We start from the raw sequence: 26,783 nt of genomic DNA, 5'->3' as shown, positions 1-26,783 counted from the left end.
CTACCAGGGAAGTGCTCACTCTGCTCGATTCCTGAGTGGCATTGACCGGGCACTGCTGGGAGGAAGCTCACAATGCTGAGTCCCAGCTGGGCACTGCTGGGAGGAAGCTCACAATGCTGGAATCCCAGGTGCTGCCGCTTTTGAGGCGGAAGCACAGAGAAGACAATGCAGCCACCAGAACAATCAAGGCGCCCTCTGTTTTGCTGAGTACTGGAGCTGTGCTGGACAGGCAGGCAGCCTGTGCAGTGGCTGAAGGCGCCTGGCAGGAAGCTCGGTCGTGTGCAGCCTGCCCTTTGCTCGCACTGCGCATTGACTCTGTCAATCAAGAGGCACGTGCCGGTGATTTATTTCCTTGCTCGGGGGCCTTTTTCCCCTTGGCTCATGTGGGATGCAGACTCTCCCCTGCCCCCTTCTCCTGTACTCGAGGCTCAATGCGCAGCGATGATTGATTCTTCTCAGCAGGAAAGAACGGGCTCGCTTGGGCTGAAAGCGAACATCCCGCTGGTGTAAGACCCAACAAGCCAGTCTGTCTCCACAATGACGTCTGGGCCCGGGCTAGCCTCCCGAGCCAGCTGGAGTCCAGCTAACGTGGGTAATGCTAGCAGTGAAGACAGCGCAGCGTGGGCAACCGAGCCGAGTACGTACCCAGGGTCTCCGCCAGGCCGCACTCTCTCTCAGCTGTCTTCACTGAACAAGGCAGGCTAGCCCATGCACAGCTCTTGTGGTGAGGGCAGACCCTCTGTTGGGCAAAGCACAGGCAGCATCACTGCAGACTTCCCATACGGCCGCACGCATCGGGCTTTGTCTAGGCTGGGATTCTAGCCCCCAACCTAGCTAAAAAGATGCAGGCCCAAGTGTAGACCAGGACAGCGAGATGGCCAGGGTAAGAGAGAGTCAGTACAATGACAGATCTCTGAATAGTTTGGACACAGCAACTTAAGTGTTCCTGGCTGGCTCTTAATAGAGAAGATGGTGATACGGCCCCAGCCCCCAGTCTAGGAAAAACTAAGATCCTCCTGTCCGCTGCTAGTGGCAGGGCACCGCTGGGAGGAAGCTCACAGCAGAAAGGAGCGACTACACTGCAATAGAGGAAGAAGAGTGGAGAGCAGGGAGATTTCTCACTAGCAAGCAGGACAGTGTACCAGGCCAGCCAAGGAAGGCTCTGGCCTGTAGCAACCTGCTGCAACTTGGGGGGGGCACAAGTCATGCAATGCACTCGTTGTTAACCCTTTGTGTACTGGCAGGAAATACCGCTTCTGATGGTGGCCAGTGGCTTTATGTTCTTCATCAAGGCTGCCGTTTAGCTCCCCACTAAGTCTTGCGGCCAGCCTGCAGTTTGCAATCCGAGTGAGCGTGCAGCGATGTGGCGACGGTGGAGGGATCTGACTAGCGCATGCCCCTGTTTTAGACTATATTATAGACACCCCCTCGGGGGCACAGATGCAGCTACGCTGCCCAGGGACATCACCCCCACTTGGAGGCTGAATTTGCAGGCCTCTCTGCTCCGGTTGTGGCTCCAGGCCTGGAGGGTCAGGCATCAAAGGGAGATGTGGGAGGGGAACTCTGCTAGAGAACCCAGCTGTGACCTGAGACCGCACAAAGCCAGCTGTGACATGAGACTCAACAGGAGAGGCCCTTGCCCCGGGGAGAGGAAGAAGCCCAGAGCTTCCCTCTAAGCCCAGCCCAGCTGGAGCAGAACCTAACAAATCCCAGGAAGGGTGATCATCACAGGTCGACTTGGCAATGAGGATTCCCCGTCCTGTAACCAACGCAGTCGCACCACAGCCTCTCCAGGGAAGGGATCTTCGCAGCAGCTCAGCTGTTGCACTAATGCCCCTCGGCGCACTGCTGCGTCAGCGAAGAATAAATAGCAATCCTCCTCCCCACTGGGACTGGGCTTGCTAAGTTCACTGCACTTTGTAAACCCCAGGCCACCTCCCCAGTAGTGAGTTTTATTACCCTCATGAGGCACAGGGAGCAGGAGGGGCTCCCCTGGCCATGGAACAACAGTCTGATTTTTCAGAGGTGGTGTTGGCTCAGCAGTGCTGGACGGCATGTGCCTGACCACTGATGGCGTCAGCAATAGAACTCAGCAGTGTCAGGGGCCTGACCTAGCCCGTGCTGCCTCTGGTCTATTAGATCTTGGGTGGGAAAGAGCCATGCGAGTGCAGCAAAATGGAACAGTGTGGGCTAGTGGTTAGAGCACAGAGCCTGTAAGTCGCAGAGCGGGGGCTGTTCCTACCTCTGCCACTGGCTTGCTGCGGGGAAGATCCCGTCGCTGCTTGGCCTGCCTGAGTTTCTCTATGTGCAAAGTGGGGTGACCTAGTTTCTAGGTTTGTGAGGTTTGGTTAATTTGTTTACCTGGCACTCTGAGGTAGTGGGGAGCTGCTGTAGGGGGAGCAGTGTATGATTAAGAGCCAAGAACCAACTCTGGCCCTGTGGGAGGACAGACGGGGAGGAGGCTAATCTGCAACGCTGGCACTGGCAGGCAGATTCAAGGCTGGATGCTGGCTGTCTGGCCATGTTGTTCCCATCTGCCTGGGAGGGCTGCAGCCTTGTAATCTCATCTGTTCTTCCCCCGGTTTCTTAGCAGTTGTGTAATCCTCTTTCCTGCTCTGCACACAGAAGGGTCAGATGCACAGCGCAATTAGCGGTGCCTGTGAAGAAGAGCAATAACCTAGCTGCTTTGGAGTCAGTGACAAGCCACTCTGATCTGTTGCCCTCCTGCATCAAATATTCTCGACCCTTCCCTTCCATCAGGCCCTGCAAGGGCATCCGGCTCCTCCCTGCCCTTTCTGTGTCTGTCTCCGCCTTGCTTCTCTAGCTCTCTTCTTGTTTATGCTGAGCCAGAAGTGAGAGACATCAGCTGGCAGACACCAGTGTGCGGGTGGGAGTGAGGGTGGCTGTTGGTGTGGTAGGTAGAGAGACTTGAGCCCCTGCATTTGGATCTGGATTGTTCCCACCTCCCCCCCAATCTGGGGGTGGCTGGATCTGGGGGTTTGGCCTGTGCTACAGGCCAGTTGCAAAACGTTGTGGATCTGAGGGGGGGGGGGGCTGGATTCCGAGTGCCCTCAAAGATCGGGGCGGCCGCTTGCAGGGGTTTGGCTCAGGTGCCTCTGTGCTGGAGGCTGAACCATGCCAGTGTGATCAGTGCCAGCCTTGTGCTGGTGGACAAGTGAGGGCAAGAAGTGATTCCACCCCACAGTGCAGTGTGGCACATGTGAGTGTGCAATGGGCATTAGGGCCACCTCCTGAAAGGCACCGAGTACCAGACTAGATAGCCCATCTGCCAGGTGTGGCGTTACTGATGACTGCACCTGGTGACTGTCTCTTTGATCTGGGTGTGTCTCTGCAGCTGGGTTTACCATGTGGCAAGAGAGTAACTAGCTGAGAGGCATAGATCAGTGTGTGTACTCCCTGTTCCTCAGTGGGGCAGGGTGGCTGGTCATCTGACAACGATCCTGCTGGATTCATGGACACTCCTGCTGAGTCTCTTCTTTGTTGTGTTTCCTAGGGGAGAGATGCTTTCCGCTGGAGAAGCACGAGAATCTCCTAACACTCTACCATGAGGAGGGGAATTCCTCTCTCTTGGTGGGAGCGGAGGGAAAGCTCTACTACTTCGACTTTGAGAGCTCCAGTAACCACACGGTAAGGAGGCTTTACAGATGTGCATGGCTTAGCCTCCCAAGCTCACTGTGAAGTCATTCAGCCACATTCTCCCCATTGCATAGCTAGGGAAACAGAGGCACAGGGCAGGTTAGTGACTTGCCCAGCCTCCTCCAGCAAGTCAGGGCAAAGCTGGGAAGAGAAGGCCAGTGTCTCAACACCCAGCCCCGTGCTTTAATCCCTCTGGTTAACCACCCTGCACAATCTATCTAGGGATCTGACCAGCCAGTGCTTGACCTCCGCATTAGTGATTCTGATGTCACATACACTAGCCAGTGACATCACTGATGATGGAGACCAATGGGGTTTGGGCTCCGAATTATACCATGGACTGGGCAGTGGGAGCATGGGTGATATCTTCTCCAGTTGTCTCCATGCACTTCCACTCCCCACAGGCAAGTTAACCCCTGAGGGGTCAGGCACAGACACCACTCCTCTTGCTGTCATACAAATGGACAGTCTGGTTAACTCTCTGAAAACCCCAGTTCCTCTTACCACTCCCTCCTCTACCCAGCCACTGATGCCTACTCACTTCCCCCAGCAAGAGACCTGAGCCCTTCCTGACATCCCTCTGACAGCATCCTGACCTGAGCTCACTACTAGTTCCCCCAGCTGTGCCCTCTGCCCACCTACGGCCCCGCTTCTACCTCCATTTATCCCAAACTCCCAGACCCGGCCCTGAACCGGCCCAGCCTCCCAAGTGCTCCCAACACCGCAGCTTCCACATGGGAACCATTGGGAAAGTGCCGACTATCAGTGTTGACCCAGCCAGGCAGCCACCCCAACTTCCTGGCCAGCTGAGTCTGTGGGTGGCACACGGGTTCACCGAACTTTGCCAGCATTTGTCATTCACTTCCAGACAGTTGTTTAGCAAGGGGAGGAACTAACCCACGCTTATTCCTTTTCTCTAGGAGGACTTCCCGGAACAGGATTCAGGAGCCTGCCAAAAACCAGTAAGTCTGGAGATCTCACCAGGTGGATTTAGCTCTCTGAGAAATATCAGGAGTTTTCCAGATAGCCCAGAGGAGCCCTTATAACTCTCACCTCTGCTCTGTTAGCGCACCTTTTCCATTCAGCGGTAGGACTCCTAAGCCACCCAGCGTAGAAGGAACTTTGATGGACACTTAGAGTAGGGGGACCAGATAGCAAGTGTGAAAAATCAGGATGGGGAGTGGGGTAATAGGTGACTATATAAGAAAAAGCCCCAAATATTGGGACATCTGGTCACCCTAACTTAGAGGGGTGGAGGATGTAGGCTTAAGTCAGGGGGAACACGGGTCAGAAGAACTGAGGGTCAGGGTGGGAAATTCTGGCGGGACGGGGGTGAACAGGAGACATGAAGTTACCAAATTCCATTAATATGGGGATTGTATAATTAGGAGATTGAGTCAGTTCTGTGCTACGGGGTGGGGGTGGCTGAGAGTCCCACACTGGAGCTCTGGAGGGTGTTCCAATCCTGCTGTCCCCTTCCTGAGTAAAATTCTCTGGCCTGTGTTGTATCAGGAGGACAGCCGATGATCACAATGGGGAATGGTTCCTCCTGGCTTTAATACCCAGAAAAATCCTGGTATCTCCTCCAGCTTAGTGGTGTTATCAGGGCTCCTAAGGTTGGGCCTGGAGCAGCTGGGATTCACTAAACCATCTACCGTGGCTCATGCACCCCTTTTTCTTTTCCAGGAGGAGAAGAAGAACTACCTGACTTTCATTGGCAAGTACCACGACATGCTGTTGATATGTGGGACAAATGCCTGCAAGCCCACCTGCTGGAACTTGGTAAGCCAGGGAGTTTGATGCCAGGGTGTTTGTTGCTCAGCCTGCAGGTGAGCAGGTCTAGAACCTGGGTCACCTGATGCTTAGTCCAGTGTCTTCTCCATTGGACCTGGGGTTCTGTCCCCACTCACCTGCCCTATGACCAGAGTAAATTGCTCTGCCTGTCTGTACCTCAGTTTCCCCATCTGTCAAATGCAGATGATGATCACGCTCCCCTTCCTTTGCAAAGTGCTTTGAAGCCTATGTGGGGAAAGCCTATGTGGAAGCTGAGTTTAATAGTCCATGACAGAACCCACTCTCTGCTCCTGCCTGGGAAATCCGGTCTGTGGCAGAGGACAGGCAGGATCGTGCATCTCTAGTGAGTAACAGCAAAGGGGAATGTAGGAAAACACCAGCCAAGTCAATGCACTTGTCTGTAAATGTTCCTCCAAGTTAGCTTTTGATGCCAGAGTTGTTCTTGGAGCACGTGACCTGACCCCCCTCGCCCCCCAGCCTTAACTCACAGGAAACACCTTTCCTGAGCTTCCTGGTGCACCAACCCAGTCTAGCTCTGCATGAGACAGCCTGCAGCCAGAGCACATGCCAGGTCCAGATGCTGGGGTGGGGGGTAGGTAATCTCTTGCCCCAGAGGGGACTTGGAGCAGATGTTGATTGCTTTACTCTGCTGGGAGAATACAACAAGGTGCCAGAACCCCTCCTACCAACAATGACTCTTAATTGTTCCCTCTGCCCTCCCCAGGCCGATCGGAATAAATCTGAAGTGGCTGCGCAGGGCTTGGCCCCTTTTGTGCCTAACCAGAACTCCCTGGTCCTTGTTGATGGTAAGTCCAAATGCTTGTGTCTGTTCTTCGGCCCGTAGAACCGCAGGGCCAGGGCCCCAGCTGGTGTAACACTGAAGTCAGTAGAGCCACGCTGATTTCCACCAGTTGGGTGGCTGGCCCAGGGTCTTTGGCTTTGCCTGTTTATGTGATCATGTTCCTGGGGGAGGGGCTTTGGGGGAATGGTACCATCTCCATGCCGTGCCATCGCTGGTCTGTAAATTGGCCTGGTGCTGGTCAGAGGACAGGCCTTAGATCTCCGTGCTGGGGAGAAGCTCAAGGTGGAATGAGCATGAAGTGGGCATTGCCCTCCGACCAAGAACAGGGTGATGTTGTGGGCCCCCAGTGCAGGGTCAGTCCCATTAAGTCTAGCGTCAGAGCAGCTGAAGAAGCCCAGCAGCGAGGGAGATGGGATCCCCTCAGGAGAGGGTGAGCCACCTCAGGGCTGGGCTAGAGCCTATCTCTGGAGCAGTGTGAGGAGGGAGCCTGGGACTGTCCTGCCAGGGTTGGCCAGAGTCCATGGTGACGGGCAGTAACCCTGCAAACCCTCCCCTGTCACTCGTGCCCAAGCTGCTGGGCAGTCTGGCATTGCCAACGCCTCATCCACTTGCCCAAAGAAGGGAGGCCGGTGGGTTCTCTTGCCGTCTCGCAGGGGACCTGGCCCCATCCTCCTCACCCAGGCAGGCATACAAAGGCTCAGCCCTTGTGATCGGCTTCCAGGCGCCAGTTTTCATTCCGCCTCATCTTGGGGCCCTTGGTTTTCTCCCATCCCCACATGTACCTCTCAGCACTGAGCATAGGCGGCAGGTTTGTATAATTTTTGGTGGTGCCCAAAATGGTGGTGCTGCCCCCCCGCCCCCCGCTCCCACCCTGTAAGCCGATATATATATTTTATTAAATAGTGTAAACATGGACTGAAAGCCGTAAGCATTTAAGTGCAGTGTTTCTCTTTATTGCACAATATCACTATGAAAAAAATCCATTGTTGATTATTAGTGGTCCTACAAATCAAGAATTTGTTGCTGGGATAAAATGAAGCTACAACACGTCGGCACCACAAGATTACAAGGGTCAATTAAAAGTGGAAAGTCAGAAGCAGCACTTGCCTGCTTCAATATACAGTATTATATTTTGTTGCACCTGTTGTGACGAAGTGGGAATGTTCTTAATGTTTTCTCTGAATACTGTGTGGGTGCCTCAGTTTCCCCTGCAAGGTACCAACTGAAGGTGTTGGGAACAAAGAGATCAGATGGCCTTCTTGTCCGGAAGAGACACAAAGGCCAGAGGAGGGAGTGTGAGTTTGGAGCTGGCTCGGGAAATGGGGAGAGGCCCAGAACTTGGGTCTGGGCTCCCCACCCCCCAAGATGGACCTGACTGAGGGGTCATGTTTTCTGTACCTACAAGCTCTGTTTTAGACTGTGTTCCTGTCGTCTAATAAACCTTCTGTTTTCCCGGCTGGCTGAGAGTCATGTCTGACTGCAGAGTTGGGGTGCAGGGACCTCTGGTTGCCCCAGGACCTGCCTGGGCAGACTCGCTGCGGGAAGAGCACGGTGTGGAAGCTCATGCTGAATGCTCCGAGGTCAGACCCAGGAAGGTGTAAGCTTCTTGCCCTGGAGACAGTATGCTCAGGGAGAGGAGGCTCCCCCAGAGTCCTGACTGGCTTTGAAGGAGTGGTTCCAGAGCATCCCAGAATCCCCTTCCACACCGCACAGGCACTAACACTCCCTCCTCTGGCCTTTGTCTCTTTTCCAGGCATTAGGAGGCCATCTGATCTTTGTTCTCCAACACCTTCAGTTGGCACCTTGCAGGAGAGCAGCCCAGGCCAGAGACAGGGTTTCGGCCATTCTCTGTGCAGACACCATCACACTGGCCCTCTAGGGCTCTACAACAATCACACCCCCTTATCCCACTGTCTAGATCCTTAAGAAATGCATAGGGGAAACTGAGGCACCCACACAGTATTCAGAGAAAACATTAAGAACATTCCCACTTTGTAACACCTGTATACGACTAGTTATATACTTTAAAGGGTGTAAAATAATCAAGTATTGTGCTAAACACAATGATACTCCAAACTGACCACCAACTTTAAGTTGTGTGTTTTCCCCCCCAGGTGAGGGCTCTGGGGTGGGCCTGGGGATGAGGGGTTCACAGTGTAGGAGGGTGCTCAGGGTTGGGGTGCTGGGGGTGCAGGCTCTGGGGTGGGGCAGGGCTGGGGATGAGGAACTTGGGGTGCAGACAGGCTGCCCCAGGGCTAGGGCCAGAGAGGACTCACCCCCCACTGGCAGCAGCAAGCTCCAGGGGAGGGACCCCTCCTCTTCCCCCGCAGCACACTCACTCTGCACCACGGTCACTGCACATGCTCCTAGGGCCTCTCTCAGGTCCAGAAAGCCCACTCGCCTCCCCTATGGTGGGTACCGGGGCGGGGGGGTTTGCCATCACGTGTGGCCTCCCCTGCTACTGCCCCTCACCATAGCCTCACTGGGGATGGGGCTGCCCCTTGCCCAGCGTGGGGCAGGAGTGGGGACTACAGGGTGGTGGCTGTGTGTGGGGGGGCAGGGTGTCACAAAATTCACCTAAGCCCCAGCTGCTCAGGTCTAGGAAGCCCCCCTCCCCAGTGGCGTAGCCAGGTTCTAACATCAGGGGGAGTGAACACATAAAAAAAGGCGCCACCCGACATATCAAATTACTAATCAGGTAGTAGGGTTTACAGTGTTATAACAAGAGATTATGCTATTACCATTATCCAGTCAACTTGCACACTACTATTTTGAATTAGTGATAATTCACAGAGAGAGAAAGAAGAAAACTGAATTTAGAGAATAATTATTAACCAGATTCCTGGTTATTCACCAGCCACTTTGCTCCAGTCCATAGCACAAAGCACCATAAACCCAGTAGAATCTGTCCAAGAGACTATTCACCTCAAATTGGCATCTGCTACACTCCCCCCACCCCCCATTCCCAGTCACCACTATTCAGGAGATAGCTAAGTGAAAAGGTGGCATGGCTGAAGCATTTAGCAGGCAACTGAAAACTAGTATAGCGTCTGTACAGTCCCTGAGAACACTGCTTAATTCTGAGCCCTGGGTCTGCAGCTAGTCAGCAGTGAGACTGAGGAGACATAACTGGCACCTTAAAGCACATTTACCCCTCTTTCCTTCACAAGCTGCACTAAGCACAGTTCCACAGCCCAGGGCGCAGCACTGGGGGGGGGGGGTAAGTATGGGGGGGGGGCAATAACCCAAAGTCGCTCCTTTGCCTCCTGGTCCTGCCGCTCCCTCAGCCCCCTCCGCTGAAGAGAGACCACGAGAAAAAAACATCCCGCCCCCCTTTTCCTTCCTTCTCCACCGGCACCAGCTGGGCTTCAGAGCCCCCTTCCCTGCCGCACAGCTGCCTCGCTCTGCATGGGGCTGCTGCTCCTCAGCCCCCCGCTGCGCAGGGGGGCTGCGCTACCACCTCTTCCCCTCCCGGCAGAGCCCACCCTGTCTTAGGGAGCCTCCTCCTCCTCATCCCCAGGGAGCCCAGCAACCAGCCCACGCTGCCTGCAGCCCCAGAGCCAGCGAGCTGGGCTGGGGATGCAGGGGGGGGGGTGCGGCGCCCAGAGCCAGCCGGCGGCCACACACAAAACCTGGCTCCAGTCTCCGAGTCCGGAGCCCAGTGCTGGCTGCCTGGAAACTGGAAAGGCGCCGCTTTTAGAAAATGTGCACAGAGGGGAGCGGCCGCTCCCCCCAGCTACGCTCCTGGGGGGGGGGGGGCGGTGGCGGCAGCAGGGGCCGGTGCCCGCTCCAGGCATGTCCAGGGGAGAAACCCAGCTCCAGATATTGGTGGAGCACAGCCCCCAGCCTTGAATATTCCTGGTGCTCGGGCACCAGGAGCCCATATAACCTGCCGCCCCTGGCACTGAGCCCTATGCCCAGGGGAGAAGGCAGTGGAGTGGGGAGGTCATCCCCATGCCCCGTCCAAGGCTGCTGTGAATGCCGTTCTCCCCTGAAACCTTCCCCTCCTCTTTTGCCCCTGGGAAACCAGAGCTGCTTCCATGGCTTTGTTGAATTGTTTCTTTCCTTCGCTAAGGGGCAATGCTGCTGATTCTGGCCCCCAGGGGACAAGTGTCTGTATCCAAAGCCAGCCCCCCTCCCCACCCCAACTGACAGGGCTTGGCCCAGCGCAGAAGCCACGGCGTGAGTGGGCCTTGGAGAATGAGCTCTTTGCTAGTCCAGGGCTGATGCAGGCTGAGCTGGCACTACCATGACCCAGGGCAGGCCTGCTCATTGGATCTGAGGGGAATCCGTCCTCCAGGGTTATCAACCTGGCTCCTTTCACCAGTGCTAGATCCCTTGAGGGAAAAATACTCCCCCGGCGAGTACTGGCAGAACTAAAAACCAGTCGGTTGCAAACAATCTTTCCCATCTTGCAGATGAAGCCATCTATTCCACCATCAGCTTGCACCAGCACAATGGGAAGATACCCCGCTTCCGCCAGGTCCGAGGGACTGGGGAGCTCTACACCAGCGACACAGTGATGCAGAGTGAGTATGGCAGAGAGCCCCTGGGCCTGGGGGTGCCTGCCAGGCTAAGCCCAGCAGGAGGATGATCTTGGGATGTAAGGGTGTCTCCACCTTGTTCTCTTTCCGCAAGCCGTCCTGCATTCTCTGCCCCCTACTGTAGTCCTACCTGCTGCTCTGGGGTTGCACTTGCACAGGGTCAGGAAGTGGCTTGGGACAAGTCCTCAAGCGCAGCAGCAGCATGCCAGGGGGTGGGACTGTGGCAGGCAAGGCAGTCTCCTTAGGGGCCGTGGGGAGGCTGCCGTACGCTGGAGCAGAGGAAATCAAAGCATTTCCTGGCCTGCTCTTTTCAGCACTGAACAATAAGGCATCCTTAGAGTGATAAACAACTTCCACCTGTTATTTGGCCCCAGCCATTGCTAGCAAACAGGGAAACAGCAACTCCCAGGACCCCTGCTCTAGCTGCACTGGGGAAGTTATTCCTGTAATGATGGGGATTAAATGCCAGTGCTGTGCAAAATGCTTTGGGCAGTGGCTGCAGAGGAACCGTTCCTCCAGCGTGAGGGGGGGGGGGGGTTTGGGGAAAACAGAAGTAGCTGTGTAAAAAGAACTGAAAAAACGGACGCAGCATCCCGTGTCTGAAGCCGGAAGGAAATGCAGCTGTTTAATTGGCCTGGCAGCTGCAATCACTGCCTGTCCCATGGCAACAGAGCAGAGAGCTTCAGTCGCCCATCTGGCCATAAATGGGCACCTGGTGAAGCCCAAAGGCTGCTGCTCCTATAGCTCCAGCCAGGGGCCTGGTAATGAACCCAAATCTGGAAAGCATCCTCTTCCCTCCCCCCCACCCCGCTGGTGGATTGGCAAAGGGAAGAGTCAGGGGTTTCCACCTGGCGAGGGGATTTTATCCCCCTTACAGATGAGGGCCAAAAATGGCAGCAAGTCAAGTGCAAACACAGAGCCAGCAGAAGCAAACAAAGCAGATGCTCCCAGGGCATCACGTAATCAGGTTCTTCCGTGCTGGGGGACACGAAGTAATGAGCCTCAGCGCTCCCCTCCAGCTGACTTCATGGAGCCAGGGAGGTATATTAATAGGGCTCTCGCATCATTACCAGCCTTCCGGACTTCCCCAGTTAAACACAAACAACTGCAAAGCCCGCTGGGCCTCCTTTCCATGCCGTGGCATTTCCCCCAAGCACTCCGTTGTCTCCATGGAACGGGTTTCCTTCCATGCTAACCAGCCTAGGGACTCGACTGAGCTGGACTCCAAAGCCTTGACATTTCAAGGAAGCTGCAAAAGGCAAGATCCAGAGCCTTAAACCAGGGTAAGCCACTGATGAGTGTGTCAGGGGTGGTCTCTCTGTGAATGATCTATAGAGGATCTGAGTTGGTTTCAGTTCCTGGCTTTGTAGCATGGCTCTTCAGCTCCAGCAGTAGAAGTTCACTTGTTTAAGTCCTAGAGGTCCCTGGTTCAATCCCTGGTGATGGTTGTCACAGATGCCCTTGTATTAGGAGAGGGTTTTTATATATATATATATATGGAGATATACCTATCTCCTAGAACTGGAAGGGACCCTGAAAGGTCATCGAGTCCAGCCCCCTGCCTTCACTAGCAGGACCAAGTACTGATTTTTCCCCAGATCCCTAAGTGGCCCCCTCAAGGATTGAACTCACAACCCTGGGTTTAGCAGGCCCATGCTCAAACCACTAAGCTATCCCTCCCCCCCTTAGGGCACGTCTGCTTGTCTGTCCCATTCTCACAGCTCTTCCTCCTCCATTCCAGATCCAACATTTGTGAAAGCCACTGTCATCAAGCAAGATGAGCGCCATGATGACAAGATCTACTATTTCTTTAGAGAAGACAATCCGGACAAGAGTCCCGAGGCCCCGTTAAAAGTCTCCAGAGTGGCCCAGCTGTGCAAGGTACAGGGTGGCACAGGCAGGGCGGGTTAGAGAGAGTGTGGGAGCCAATGGCATTGCCTCCATGAGTTCCCCTGCTCCTGGGAGCTGGTGCGGCCACGTGGTGAGGAGGCTGCTGTGGGCATTACAAAGCAGTGCTGGAGGTGAAGAGAGAACCTGGCTGCCATAGGTCATATTTTGCTTGTAACCACCCCCTGATTTCTGACCTGCCTAGAAGTGAAGTGCTGGAAGGGAGCAAGCTGAAAGGATGGTCTGGTGGTCCAAGGTGCAAACCAGGGCTCAGGACATGGCTCTGCCACAGACGTCCTGCGTGACCTTGGGGAAGTCCCTCAGTCTCTCAGTGCCTTCGTTTTCTCCCTCTGCACAAAGGGGATACCAGCTCTGCCCTACCCCACGGGGGTATTGTGAGGATAAACACGTTAAAGATAGTGAAGTGCTCACATGCTGTGGTGATTGGGGGGGGCATGTAAGTACGATAGATAGATAATGGAGAGCCATTCAAGGGGCTGGGGGTGTACCAGAGATTCCCTTCTGCATCCCCCTCCTCTGGGATGGGCTCTGAGGCTCTGCTGTGTCCCCCAGGGAGACAAAGGGGGCACCAGCTCCCTCTCTGCTTCCAAGTGGACCACCTTCCTGAAGGCCACGCTGGTCTGCGTCGACCCGGCCACCAAGAGCAACTTCGACTTGCTGCAGGATGTCTTCATTGTCCCGTCAGACAAGAACTGGAGGGAAACCAGAGTGTATGGACTCTTCTCTAACTGCTGGTGAGTATCTCGGCCCACACAGGTCACCGCCTCAGAGCTGAGGGGAGGGGTGTTCAAAGGCACCTCAGGAGCTGGCTGCTAGATAGCTGGTCCACTCACCCCAGCTCCCTCATAGCTGAGAGGGAAAGGCATGAGACAGAAAGCACGTGCTCCTCTGCTCCTATTTGCCACCCGTGGCTTTATTCCTCACACCATCAGAGAAGGCAGCTTGTGGGCCCAACCCTGGGAGGTGCTGAGCACCTTCATCCCCATCAAGGCCCCAATCCCTTGCAGGATTGGGGCCCTGTGATGGGGTGTACCAGGCATTCACTGCCCCCTGTTGGGGTCGCCAACACCTTGGTGCACTCTGCCTTCAGAAGGTGTCCTGCTGGGAGGGAAGAGCAGCGAGTTCGGACAGCTAGGGGCTGCCTAGAGAGGCCTCCCATGATCAGCTGCAGGCAGAACCAGTGAGAGTTGATCCACTGGTGCCTAGAAGGGATGGGAGCAGACAAAGGCCAATCAGGGCCCAGCAAGCCAGATAAAAAGGGCTGGCTGCCCCTACTAGGGCCAGTTCTGGGTGAAGCCAGGACGGTCTCCATGTCTTAACCTAACCCAAGTAACTTGGCCCACTCTGGGTCCTAACCTTGATAGTCTTTCCCTTCGCTCCCTGTAGTATTTATGTTATGGGCTATTTTGTTTTTCTGTAATCCTGGGGTGAGCCCTCTCAGTGGGATGCCTAGCCCTTGGGTGTCTGCTGCTCCTTTCCATCCTGTCTGTTTCTCTTGCTTTCTCCCAGTGTGAGTCAAGACTTTCAGGGGCACATCTTCCCAGGGATGCACAGATGGAGAGGCCAAGTGTCAGCTCTGTGACAAACTATTAACTCCAGGGTCAACATGCTCCTGTACGGCGCTTCCTCCAGCAATCCCTGCTCAAGGAATCTTGCTTTGCACTCTCCCCTTTCTGTTTCTCATTATGGTGCTTAATGCTGCTGATTTGAGACACCACTGAGATGCGCAGGACATTGGGGGGGGGAGAGAAAGAGAAAAGTATTATGGGAGTGGCTAAAGGCTCTTCTCAGAGATCAGGGTCCCATTGGGCTAGGTGCTGAGCAAACACTTCTTGAAAAGCTGGTTTCTCTGTGAGATCCAGGAGAGAGACCCTGGCGATGCTTGTGTTTGCATGTCCTGAAATTGGCAGCACTCTCCCAATTTTTACGAGCACGCAAGGCAATTAAAGCCTTTATTTTCCCCGCCTGCTGGTCCGTCAGGAGAGGCTGTTGTATTGACAGCAGTGTCACTGGACGCTGAGGTAGCGGCATGCTGAGAAGATGCCAGTGGTATGGCATTTGCTGCCACATTACAATGTGATCCTATTGTGTAATGGGGCCGGCTGCCACCCAAGTGCCCCTTCAGGGCTAGGGGCACCTCTGCTGTGCCCTGCTCCTGTTTTCCTCTTCACCAGGGCTCCTTCAACAAACTCCTCAGTCTCTTTCAGTCACAGCCCTTCCGAGGGTCTGGGTTTTTATTAAGAGTTTTCAAACACAATCATCCACCCAGGCTTAAGCTGGGCTCAGCCCCTCCTTCCTGAGGACATGTCCTGTCCTGGGGGACCATTGCAGGAGACCACCTTTCCCTGCAGCTTCACTCTGCAGTTCTCCCCCTGCAGGAGCCCTGACCTTCCTCTTCCTCCTCAACGCAGACTCACTTGCTTTGCTGCCGACTTCCCATGTGATCTTGGGCAAGTTACTTAGTTTCTCTGTGCCTCAGTTTCCCATCTGTACAATGGGGATAACAACACTGCCCTTCCTCCCAGGGGGGTTGTGAGGAATCCATTAAAGACTGTGAGGTTCCAGGAACAGGGCCATAGAAGTACCTAAGATAGACAATCTTCCCTTGGGGAAGAGAGAGACTTCGGCATCTCTGTACTAAGCACAGCCCTGGTGCCCCTGCTGTTAATTTCAGTGGGAGTTTTGCCTGAGTCACGGTTTTAGGTTTACGATGTCCTGGCCAATATATCCTGGCCCATATGGTTACTAGTCCACTGTCACATGGCTTTGACTTGCTGCTTCATCCCTCCATTCTCATTGGCTGAGATGTATCTGGGATATAGTTAGAAGTGTCCCTATCCATGGTTATGTAATAAACCTTCCCCCCCCACCCCCAGCTTGGGAGAAACAATGGCTAAGAATTTGAGCAGTAGCAGAGTGGCAGCCAGGCCCTCATCCTAGTTTGTTCCGTTGCTTGTAGGGGGTACTCTGCCGTTTGCGTCTACACCATCGGTGACATTGACACGGTGTTCCGGACATCGAAACTCAAAGGCTACACTAAGGACATGCCCCACATCCGTCCTGGACAGGTGAGTATTCTGGGTGGGTGGTCTGATGCTTAAAGCACCGGGAGGCGGAAGATCTGACTTGTATTCCCAACTCTTCCTTGGGCAAGTCCCCTCATCTCTCTGTGCTGCTTCTGCTTCTCCCCCTGTAAAATGGGGGAAACTGATTAGTTCTAGTCGCATGGTGCCTGGGGGGCCAGTGCAGGCCCAGGAGCCCATGATGCTAGGTGCTGTACTGGGGTGCCAGAACAGGGAGGGCCAGGGGGCCATGCCCCCGCCCCCACTTTTAAAAGTAGGAGGACTATGCCCTCCCACTTCTGACGTAAGGGCGAGCAACAGGAGGAGAGGGGGCAGAGAGGAGTGAGCGGGAAGCGGGACCTCGGGGGGGGGGGGGGGGAGAGGGGAAATGGGCAGTGAAGGGGCAGGGCCTCAGGGGGGTGCTTGGGTACCTGTGGGCCCCCCCCCCACACTTTTAGGGCACTTCCGCCAAGATGGTACCTGCCCCAATGAGCTTACAATCTAATTCCTGGCCAGCTGACAGTGGCACATTTCAGTCCTTAATGTATATAAAGGGGGGTAGCTCAGTGGTTTGAGCATTGGCCTGCTAAACCCAGGGTTGTGAGTTCAATCCTTGAGGGGGCCATTTAGGGAACTGGGGTAAAAATCTGTCTGGGGATTGGTCCTGCTTTGAGCAGGGGGTTGGACTAGATGACATCCTGAGGTCCCTTCCAACCCTGATATTCTATGATATAACAGGGCTGGATAAGACTATGACCACTGCATGAGAAGACAGGGGTGATTGGCTCTCCTGTGCCTCAGGCTGTTAGCGTGTCCCCATGGGGCCAGGGGGGACACTGGGTGTGTGTGACTGACATCTCTGGAGCATTCGGGATTGCAGCTGCTGCAGAAACCACGTTCCCTCTCCCCAATTAGCTAATTGCCTCCCTGGTGGGAACCAGGGACGGCCTCTGAAATTTGGGCTGCTTGTGCCTCTTGGAGACAAACCTTCCAGCCCAGGGGGTGGCATGGTGGTTTAAGCCCCTTCTGCACCCTCCTGGGTCTGGGCTGTGCCAGGGGCCGAAGTTTAGGCAGCCCACCCTGAGCGGGCTGCAATGCTGCCTAGAATTGCCTTAGAGCTTTGTGCTATGGCCCCGCTTCCTCCAGAGCCTGCCCCCCAGGCATGCCCCTGGCACCAGGCATTGAGGGTGGCCTGTGGCTGCTTTATGCCACAGCTGTGCTGCGGGAATTCTCCCCAGAGGCTTTTCTGCTGACATAGAGAGCACAGGTGCCTGAGCACATCCCTGGTAACCAGCTTCCTCGTCCCGGGGCTCCCTTGGGGAATTAGCAGGGGAGATGGCTCACCCATGTCTTGGTCTCCCTGTGGATCTGGATAGCCCTGATAATGTGGTGATGGTTTTTTCTCTTGACTCAGTGCCCTTGGGGCAGAAATCGTACCCCTCCTGAGACTTTCAAAATAGCTGACCTCCACCCGGAGGTGGAGGAAAGAGTGCAGCCTGTTGCCCCAAGGAATAGCCCCCTATTCCACAGCAAGAATCACTACCAGAAAATCGGTGTGCACTGCATCCAGGCGAGAGACGGACACACCTACAACGTCCTCTATTTGGTGACAGGTACTGACCATTTTTCTCCGCCTTTTACCCTCAGGACTCAGGCAGGGCAGCCCCTTCCAGAGCACTGGACTGGAACTAATCCATGGCCATCTAGGGACTCTGCATTTGTCCCTGTACTACATCCTATGGCCACTGGGAAATTTCCAGTGACTGCAGGAATAGAACGCATAGCAGTCTGCTCCTAAAGCATTAAAGGAGAATCTCCATGAGCTGTTAGCAATATAGGGCATATGCCACACAGGTAAACAGTTCCAATTCCATCCTGTAGCTGGAATCGGTATGGGTGTACACACATACACATCCCTACCTCTAGCCAGTTCTTTACAGCACACCCTGATATAGAAGGCCCTGTGCTGGAACATCTGTATTTTATAGTTTGTCATGACTAAGTGCAGTGCCCTGGGTTTTACTTGTTGAAACGGGGCCCTTTACTAAATAGCAATCACATGCCCCATGCTCAGCTGGTGTAAATGGATGTAGCTCCGTTTGACTCCTTCCATCATTGGCTTCAGTGGAACTAGACTCACTTTATACCAGCTGAGGATCAGGCCCCTGTGGAGGCTCTCTCCCGTGCTTAGTACAGGCTGGAAAAGTGGTGTGTGTGTGTGTGTGTGTGAGAGTGACATTTCAGAGCTGTGCCATATATTTAATACCCACTGCTCTGGGGCTCTGTGGTAGCTGTGACATTGCTTTGTGGTAGGTGCTGACTTGTCAAAGGGCAGCCAGGGCTGAGCCCCGGTACTCTAGACTTGGCAGTTCAGAGCCCCGGTACCTCTGGGCTTGCCACATCAGTTATGAAAGTAAAAAAATTGCTTGAGCCCCAGCACCTCTTTCATTACAATTGAAGCGCTGCAAACGCCCATGTTCTGGTTCTGGGGAAGCTGGCAGTGGCTGGCAGGCATATACCCTTCCTGCTGCTTATTGTTTGGGGCTTTCAGTACAGAGCTAGGGTTGGGCAGCCTGGCTTAGGGTGACATAAGAATCTTTTCCCCATGCAAAGGCCTAGATCCAAACCCTCTCCCATCCCCCCCTTTGAACACTGGGGCTGTGCAAAGGTGACTATGCCAAGGTGCAGCAGCTCAGAATACCCATCTCGTGTGTGTGTGTGTGTGTGTGTGTGTGTGTGTCCTCCAAGTGCTGGCCTGCCTTCCCCCCATTGAGCCACTTCTGAGCTCCTGCCCTCTTGCTGTCACAATCTGGTCTGCTTCCTCCCTGGGGACAAGGCATGGCAGAGGGGAGAGGTGGGCACTTCCCAGAGGCCAGTGGGGGAGGAGCGGAGGTTCCCAGCAGGGAAGGTGGGGTAGGCTAGGCTGTCTCCCAGTCCTGCCCTGCCCTGCCCACCAGCAGAGCATCCACCCGTAGGGCTGATTGGGAACCTTTTTGGTCAAAAACCGCCAATGCTTCCAAACGGAAACTGTTTGCGAAACAGGGTCAGATTTGATGAATCTCCCAACTTGACTAATCTTTGGGGGAAGAAAAAACTTTCACAAGTGTTGAGATGTTTCATTTTGACGTTTGTGATACCAAAAAAAACCCCAATCCCCAGGGCCGGCTCTAACTTTTTTGCTGCCCCAAGCAGCAAAAAAAAGCGCCGCCCCCCGAGTCCCCCCCGCCGAGCGCCGCGCCGCCGGAACCCCCCCCCAGTGCCGCGCCCCGCCCCCCCCGCCGAGCGCCGCGCCGCCGGAGCCCCCCCCCCCCCGCCGAGCGCCGCGCCGCCGGAGCCCGCCCCCAGCGCCGCGCCCCCCGCCGAGCGCCGCGCCGCTGGAGCCCGCCCCCCTGAGCACCGCGCCCCGCGCCGCCCCCCCACCGAGCGCCGCGCCGCCGGAGCCCGCCCCCCCCGCCAAGCGCCGTGCCGCCAGAGCCTGCCCCCCCCGCCGAGCGCCATGCCGCCGGGAAACCCCCCCCGAGCGCCGCACCGCCGAGCGCCGCGCCGCCGGAGCGCCCCCCCCACGGAATGCTGCGCCGCGCTGCCCCCCGCCACCCCAAGATTGGCCGCCCCTTACCACGTGCCGCCCCAAGCATGTGCTTGGTTGCCTGGTGCCTGGAGCCGGCCCTGCCAATCCCCCATCTCTGGTTGTCCTGTTTGATTTAGAAGTTTAAGCTTAGTGGAGCAAAAAAAGGTTTAAGGCCAAGGTTGAAACTGAAACGAAATCTTTCGTTTGACATGGGCTGAATTTTGGTTTTGGTTTGCGAATGTTTTTGAGATTTCAACTTTTTGTCTCTCTCTGAGATGGGAAAAATGTTCAAAGCCTTGAAAATACTGGAGGGATGAGAAAACAGTTTCCCACGCAGCTCAATTAACTAGTGGCTTCCAACCACTTTCCAGTCGGTAGGATGTAAAACACCTCCAGATTCATCCAAATCCCAAGGGTCGAGAAAAGTCTCAGGACACAGAACATGAGCTTTGGCTCCCTAACCCTGAAACATGTGGCTATTTCTATGAACACTCATATCCCCATATTTCCCTCTCGTGCTTTCCATTCCCCCAGGATTTCCATAGAAACCTCCAGCCAGCACTTGCTCCCTCTCCCCAGTTTCCACCTGCTGTTCTATCATTTGAGCAGCATGGGAACTTTCCAAAGGGGGTGGGGTGGGGTGGGTGTGGGTGTGGGTGTGGGTGTGGGTGTGTGTGTGTGTGTGTGGCTGGAAAGTTTTATTGGTTGGTGATTTTGTTTCACTGTGTAAGTGCCCTGATCAGCTCCACGTTGGCAGACGTGGCTGGATCTTTGCCCACCACAGACCCGACTTTCTGATCTAGCCGACGCCCTGAGCCGAATGCAGAGAACTATGTCTGACTCCAGAGTCCTCCCAATTCCCTATTAGAGAGGTTTGCTGCAAACTGTCGTACTCGATAGATCAGTGCCCAGCAGGGTAGGAAGGATGGTGCCTAGCTACTTTTGAAATCTGGGCCTTAGTCTCTTTGTGCCTCGGTTCCCCATCTGTACAATGGGGATAATAGCAGAGCCCTGCCTCATGGGATGCTGTGAGGATAAATACATAAAGGATTGTGAGGCGCTCAGATACTTGTGCGGCCCCCAATATTCCAGTACCTAAGCTAGGTGAATGGATAGAATGTTTGTGATTCCGCATCATCATGTGCTCAGGACTGAGCTGTCCCCTCCCCGTGCTTCCAGTATCACAGCCTCTCCTGAGCCCTCTCTGCAGCATCGCCTGCTCTTGCTAGTCTCAATGCTCGGGGTTTTCTTTAAAGCCCCAGCTCCTGGAGTCAGGTGATCATTGTTTTAAAAAGAAAACTTTACATGTGAATTTCAGCTTTCTAGCCCTCCTGGTTGCAGAGAAGAGCTCAAAAGTGGGACCCAGCAGCAGATTATTATTTTTTTTTTTAAATGGTGGTGGTGGCAATGCCCTTGTGCTCTCCTCCCCACCCCAACCCCTCTGTCCCTGCCTAGGAGCATCAATGGGCTTGGGCATGAGGACAAGAGACAGAACCAGGGCCGGAAGCTCATTAGCTTTGGAGGTGGCGCTCCCTTCCCAGCACCCCTCCCCAATGGTACAGCGACCTCATAGACTGAGCCTGGGATTCCTCCCTCTGGCAACAGTGCCCTCCCAGGTGGGCTGGTTGCTGGCAGCGTTTGGGAGCACTGCCCGGCCCCACTGTGCCCTGGGATGGCCCAGTGCAGCATTGTCAGTTTCAGTGGGCTGTACTCCCCAGGGTCATGCAGGTGCTGTAGGGGCAGGATCAGAGGGCGTGCAACCCTCCGGCCACCTGTGACATAGGACAGGGAGGTGTGCATCCAAATAGAAAAGGACAGGAGGGTGTGTACTCCTCCTTTTCCCCCAACCTGATGTGATTCATGAGCAGGAGGAAGAGAGCCCAGACTTGTGGTCTAGTCAAATTCCCCTAGATGAGGAAAGATCTGGGTTGGGTTTATTTTCCTTTCCGTGGTGTTAAAGGGACAGTCACACCTTCCTGCTCTTAGCAGCAGGGCCTCCTCTCCCAGTCTGTGAGAAGTGGCAACGGGGAACCAGCTCCCGGGGGCTGCAGAGTATGGAGCTGAGCGCACTCAGTGACAGGACCAGCCTTTGTTGTCCGTGTTCCCCATGGTGCTTTTGCCCTGCTGAGCCCTTTCCGAAAAGGCTGCCATTGTTTTGCCATCCGTAGCAGCAGCAGTCAGGGCCCTGGAATCAGCCTCTTGCGGGAAGCTCCAATGGGCTGCTGGTTCCTGTGACTAATTCATACCAAGCTTCACAAAGAGGGCATTGTCTTCCCATGCAGCCTGAGACGCTGCAGAAAAGGCAGGTTCTGCTTTTAGATCCAGGGCCATTGATCTTGACCCTGCTTTTTCTCTCCCCCACTCCCTGCGTAGCCCTGGCACCATCCTCCTATGCTTCCAAGTCTCCCTGCTTTGTGGGCTGACCTGTGCTCTCCTGTCTCTTGCAGACAAAGGGTATATCCACAAAATGGTGGCAATGCCGCACGGCGTCCTGAACGTCCTGGAGATCCAGCCCTTTCAACAGCAAGCTCCCATCCTGGCCATGACCCTGGATCATAGCAGGGTGAGTTCCTTCCTCCGTCGCTCTGCATGGCCTCATCCCAGCCCCCCGCAGCGGAGAGGAGATGTCTGGAAGGCTGCAGCCCACCTGCAGTGATACAAGCCACAGAATCTGGGCACCAGACTTGGAAACAGCCTGGCTTTCCTATCAGGGCTTGGGTTGTCTATATCTTGGAGCTGCCTCCAGCTTCCCATAGGATTGAAGGACATTTCTCGAAGTCGGGGTTCTCAAACTTTTTTTGCTGGGTGCCCCTCTGACGACTCCCCCCACCCATTTCCCCCCCCCCCCACAAAAAATTGACGACGCACTCCCATACCATGCCACCATTCCTTCTGCGCTGCTGCTGGTGGCGGTGCTGCCTTCAGAGCTGGGTGCCCAGCCAGCAGCCACTGCTCTCTGGCCACCCAGCGCAGAAGTAAGTGGCACTACCGTGATTCCCCCCACACACATATATTATAGGCTTGTGACCCCCTTTTGGGTTGAGACCCCCCATTTGAGAAACGCTGCCCTAAGTCCTACCTAGAGTCCTGATGCCACCTGCTAATTGTGGGCGAATCACTCACGCTACCAAGGGTCAGGTGCTAGCCGTAAAGGAAGGGAGAGAGACACCTTAAAATACCTGATCTCCAGATGTAACGTTCCCTGGAATTGCTCCTTGCTGGGCAAAGACTGCCTCCCAGACATCAAATCAAGCCCCTGAGCACTGGGGATTCCAAGCCACTTTCTGGAAGAACAGGGATGTTAATCCCAGGGCCCAGTTTCCAAATCCCAACCTGGGTAGCTGCAATTTCAGCTTCCTCTTGCAGTTCTGGTGGGATGCTACGTTCTTCTTCACTTCCCTGCTTGTTGTGTAGCATCGCCGTGCTGTCTGCTGTTACACAGCTGCGGCGTTCCACCCCAGAGATGGCTGCATTGCAATGGTAGTGATCCTTGGTTGTGCAGGTATTAGCCCACTGAGAGCTTTGGGAGCCTTTGGAATGAAGAGTATTCTGTGACTAGAAGGGGTTCAGGAAGGCGCCTGGTGTGAGGAACTGCTGCTGGAGTAATAGCTCTGCCTTGTTTTCCCCATGCAGGCAAAGCTGTATGTGAGCTCGCCGACCGAGGTGGTCCAGTTGCCCATGGACATGTGCGAGGTATATAACAGGAGCTGCGAGAGCTGCGTCATGGCAAAGGATCCTTACTGCGGATGGGCAGATGGGAAATGCGTCTCCATTAAAACTAACCTGTACGTCTCCCTTTGATGCTCACTGTTTTATTGCTTGTTTCTGGTGTCAGTGCTGGTGACAATAAACACACCCTGACCCTTAACACCCCCTTGCTTTCCCCATCACAGGCGTAAAGCCTATCCAGACTGCAATCACCTGGGGAGATTGCAGCTCAAGCTGCCGACCTCGAGTTACAATCTAGTTAGCGTGGGTCCTGGAACAGTGAAGCTGCAACAGTGGAAGCTTGAGCGCTGGCTTGCCCCACGAGGAGCTCCCCAGGGTACTGGGTGGGTTTGGACAGCCTATGAGAGAGCTCGCCCTGCTGCAGCTTCACTGCTCCAGGATTAACGCTAGCTTGGGTGTGTCTGCTTGAGCTGCAATCACACCCCTTGACTGCAGCATGGAAGCTGACCTAGCCATGCTAGTTTTTCCTCCAGAAAGCACTGTATCCATTGGCCACGACCCTGGCTAATCCTGAGCCTAGATGGAGCTTTCACTCCCTGCTTTAAATGCACCCACTTCTGGGGTGGAACACGGCAGTGCCCAGCAATGAGAAGGGGATGATACCTACCTACCTCTGCGTCAGCCTGAGAGACCCTTATTCACATGGGGCCAGACAATATAGTGATATCAAAGTTAATGGAGCTGCACCAATTGACCCCAGCTCATGCTCTGGCCCATTGCTCCACAAGCAGTTGAGATCCTTGTGTACATGGAGAACACTTACCTGCCCAGGTGTTACTGGGTGTAGTTTCTCCCATGGAAGAGTGCAAGGGGAGGGGAGAAGTATCACAGCCTGAGCTGTTGAGATCTACCAATGCAAACAGCACTAAGTATTACTAATGGCTTTACCCAGGCTGGCACTTGGCTCTCCAGTGTGGTTATAACCTGCTTTACCTGTCCTCCCAGACAAGAAGGTGATTTGGTCACAGTCCTGTGTACACCAGGCGGTCAGCATGGCCTAGCAGCCACAGCACTGGATTGGGACTTTGGAAACAAGGGTTCTATTCCTGGCTCTGCCTCTGGCCTGCGGGGTGACCTGGGGCAAGTCACTTCCCCTCTCTACCTCAGTTTCCCCATCTGCAAAATGGGGATAATGATCCTGCTCTCCTTTGATAAAGCATTTTGAGATCTACTGATAAAATGCACTAGATAAGAGCCAGGGATTAGTGTTGTTTTGTTAATGTAGACAGGCCCTAAAAGACTGGTGCAGAGTGAATGTGTGTGGAGGAGATTATTGGACATGGTACAACGTCTCTCTCTCCCTTCACCCAGTCACTTGGTGGGCCAGGAAGGAGGAGGGCCAACTCTGATCCACAGGAGAGAAATCTTCAAAGGCCAGGAAAGAAATCCAATATAAACAACTCAGTGACTTTTATTTCTCTGTTAATGGTTGTTCCCACTTCCCTTCTATTCAGGACAATGCTACAGAATGTGACCCTGGAGTCCTCACCGGAAATATGTACCCGTTCGGTCTTCAGACAGCAGGAAGGTACTTTTAACGATCAGCGCTGCTCTTTGATTTCTAGAGCCACTTGCTCTTGGGAAAAGTCGGGCGGTTGGGACGCGGGTAGGGTAGGTAATTAATATCTTAGGAAGAGGTTTCTAATACACCCTTTTACCTTCCTTGGGAGGATTGTACCTTGTAGGATCTGCCTTCGCTGCAGAGTTGACTCAGGCTCTTTCCTGGGTGTTGCCCCAACCCCCGTCCCACTAAACTCTCCGGATTTAGTGGTGCTTTGCACCCAGGCTAGGTGGCTCGGCAGGGGGTGCAGGCTAGTGCTTGGGGGCTGCTTTCGCTGGCGCTGGTAACCTGCCCACTTTGCAGCGAGGATGCACCTGCGAGTTGGTAGTCCTTCACTGCCTTCCCCAAATCCACCTTGTGCCCAGCAGGACAGACTCCCACAACTCACTGGGAAGAATCAGAGAGAGGCTTAGCTCACTGCAGTGCTAGGAATCCTGGAATGGGCCCCAGAAGTCCTAGCAACCCATGGTGGAGCACAGCACCAGTGAGGATGTATTAACATGGTCAAGGCTTTGCAGTGGCTGCTCACACCTGGAGGTTAACCCAGGAGTACTGATCTCTCTTCTCCCCCCCGCTAATACTGGAGTGAGGACAGACCCTTAGTGGCCAAGAGTAAGCGCTGTTATGCGTAAACTGCTATCCCCTCTGTGGGAAGGGGGACTGAAGCTATTAAGCAGCTAGTACCTGCAATCAGGTGAGAAGGACTGAATCTCTCACTCCTGTTATGTGCAGGGTTGTGTTAATACCTGTCTGTAGTTAAATAAGGTGATGGATTCACAGCCCCTAGCATTTCATGGCACGAAGCACAGTGCCAAGTGAGGCCACTCAACTTCCTCAGGACTAGAGCTCAGCTCCTCCTATTCTGAAAGCACAGGCCCCTGCCACTTGAACTAGAGAATCGCTATGAGCAGTATAGAGTCTGACACGCAGGTCTGATCCACTCCTGCCCAGGAAAATGGGGCACAGCCAAACTAACCATTATAAAATACCTGAAGTCAAAGGAAGCTGGAATCAGACCACCCTGTGTACAGCCCCCACGATCCATAGTAACCCTTCATCCCGCTGTTCTCAGCAATGGTTCCTCACAGCTGCTGTAAAGCCAGGTTCCACATTCCCTTCCTGCATGCATGTCTCCTGCTCCACTGATAGCAATGGGAACTCTGCAGGCACCCAGCTGGCCCTGACTTATTTCAGGGGGCTGCTGGGGTCGGACAGAGAGGGGCCTTTTTCTCCTTTAAAATCTGCCTGGGTGTGGTCTGGGGCCTTTTAAAGAGGCAGGAGGGAGCCTCCAAATCCTGGCCTTGCAAAGCCCATTGAAGTCCATGGAAATGTTCCCCTCAGATCAGGCTTGTGTATTCAGGTTGGGTGGACATGCAGAATAGGTGGGTGGGTTGAGACCTTCTCCCCACCCCACCCCCCATGAGTAAGGGGAAACATGTTGGTTTCATGCCGGACCATGTTTTGGGGACAACTGTCTCGCTTCCCCTCTCTTGCCAGTGGACAGCCCGGAGAGCTACCGGAACGTCACTGTGGCGCTCTTCTCCCGCTACTTCCTGCACTGCCCCACCGAATCCCACGCCGCCACCTACATGTGGCACCACAATAGCAGCCGCATCCAGAACTGCAGCTCCACCCACGGGCCCTGCATCCACTTCATCGAGAACATGACCCACGACCACTACGGGCGCTACACCTGCATCTCGGAGGAGAATGGCTTCTCCCAAACCCTCGTGAAGGAATGGCTGCTGACGCAGCCTGTGCCCTCCCAGACTTTGAGGCAGAGCAGCCAGGCTGTGGCCGCCTCCCCCTCCTTCTGGCTGGGCTTCCTGCAGATGATGGCTCTTGCCCTGCTGTTCCAGTGAAAGGGTGGGTGGTGTCCACACCCATGGGCCAGGACTCACCATTTGGACTACTGTTGATCCTCTTCAATTTCTTACCAGCACCTGAGCAAGGAAGGGATAGCCCCATCCCAGTGGCTGCTCTCTGGACATTCATCTTTGTGCACCTTGGCCCCCCTCTCAGCTTCGTAAGTGGCATCCCTTCCACTCGAAGCAGATGGATTCCATCCCCCCACATGTCTGTGCCCATCGAATCCATCATGGCAGCTTTATGCCGGAAGGTGTTTTAGGGACACTGAATGGAGGGGATGAAACCAGCC

The 26,783-nt window shown here is 54.7% G+C and overlaps 1 protein-coding gene across 2 annotated transcripts in view; it reads left to right on the top strand.

Moving 5' to 3' along the window:
* SEMA7A (semaphorin 7A (JohnMiltonHagen blood group)) overlaps positions 1–26,487 on the top strand; it is an 80,872-nt gene extending 54,385 nt beyond the window's left edge. For both annotated transcript variants that reach the window (XM_065412602.1, XM_065412601.1), the window contains 13 exons: positions 3,515–3,648; positions 4,578–4,619; positions 5,344–5,439; positions 6,176–6,257; positions 10,672–10,782; positions 12,539–12,678; positions 13,258–13,439; positions 15,665–15,773; positions 17,182–17,380; positions 21,783–21,898; positions 22,969–23,120; positions 24,519–24,592; positions 26,123–26,487. In XM_065412602.1, the coding sequence (XP_065268674.1) occupies positions 3,515–3,648; positions 4,578–4,619; positions 5,344–5,439; positions 6,176–6,257; positions 10,672–10,782; positions 12,539–12,678; positions 13,258–13,439; positions 15,665–15,773; positions 17,182–17,380; positions 21,783–21,898; positions 22,969–23,120; positions 24,519–24,592; positions 26,123–26,487 (1,802 nt within the window). The remainder of the gene's footprint in view (positions 1–3,514; positions 3,649–4,577; positions 4,620–5,343; positions 5,440–6,175; positions 6,258–10,671; positions 10,783–12,538; positions 12,679–13,257; positions 13,440–15,664; positions 15,774–17,181; positions 17,381–21,782; positions 21,899–22,968; positions 23,121–24,518; positions 24,593–26,122) is intronic.
* Positions 26,488–26,783: the final 296 nt, after the last annotated feature.

This window comes from Emys orbicularis, chromosome 10, assembly GCF_028017835.1.
Source record: "Emys orbicularis isolate rEmyOrb1 chromosome 10, rEmyOrb1.hap1, whole genome shotgun sequence".
Taxonomy (NCBI): Eukaryota; Metazoa; Chordata; order Testudines; family Emydidae; genus Emys; species Emys orbicularis.
This window is presented reverse-complemented; position numbering and strand designations above follow the sequence as displayed.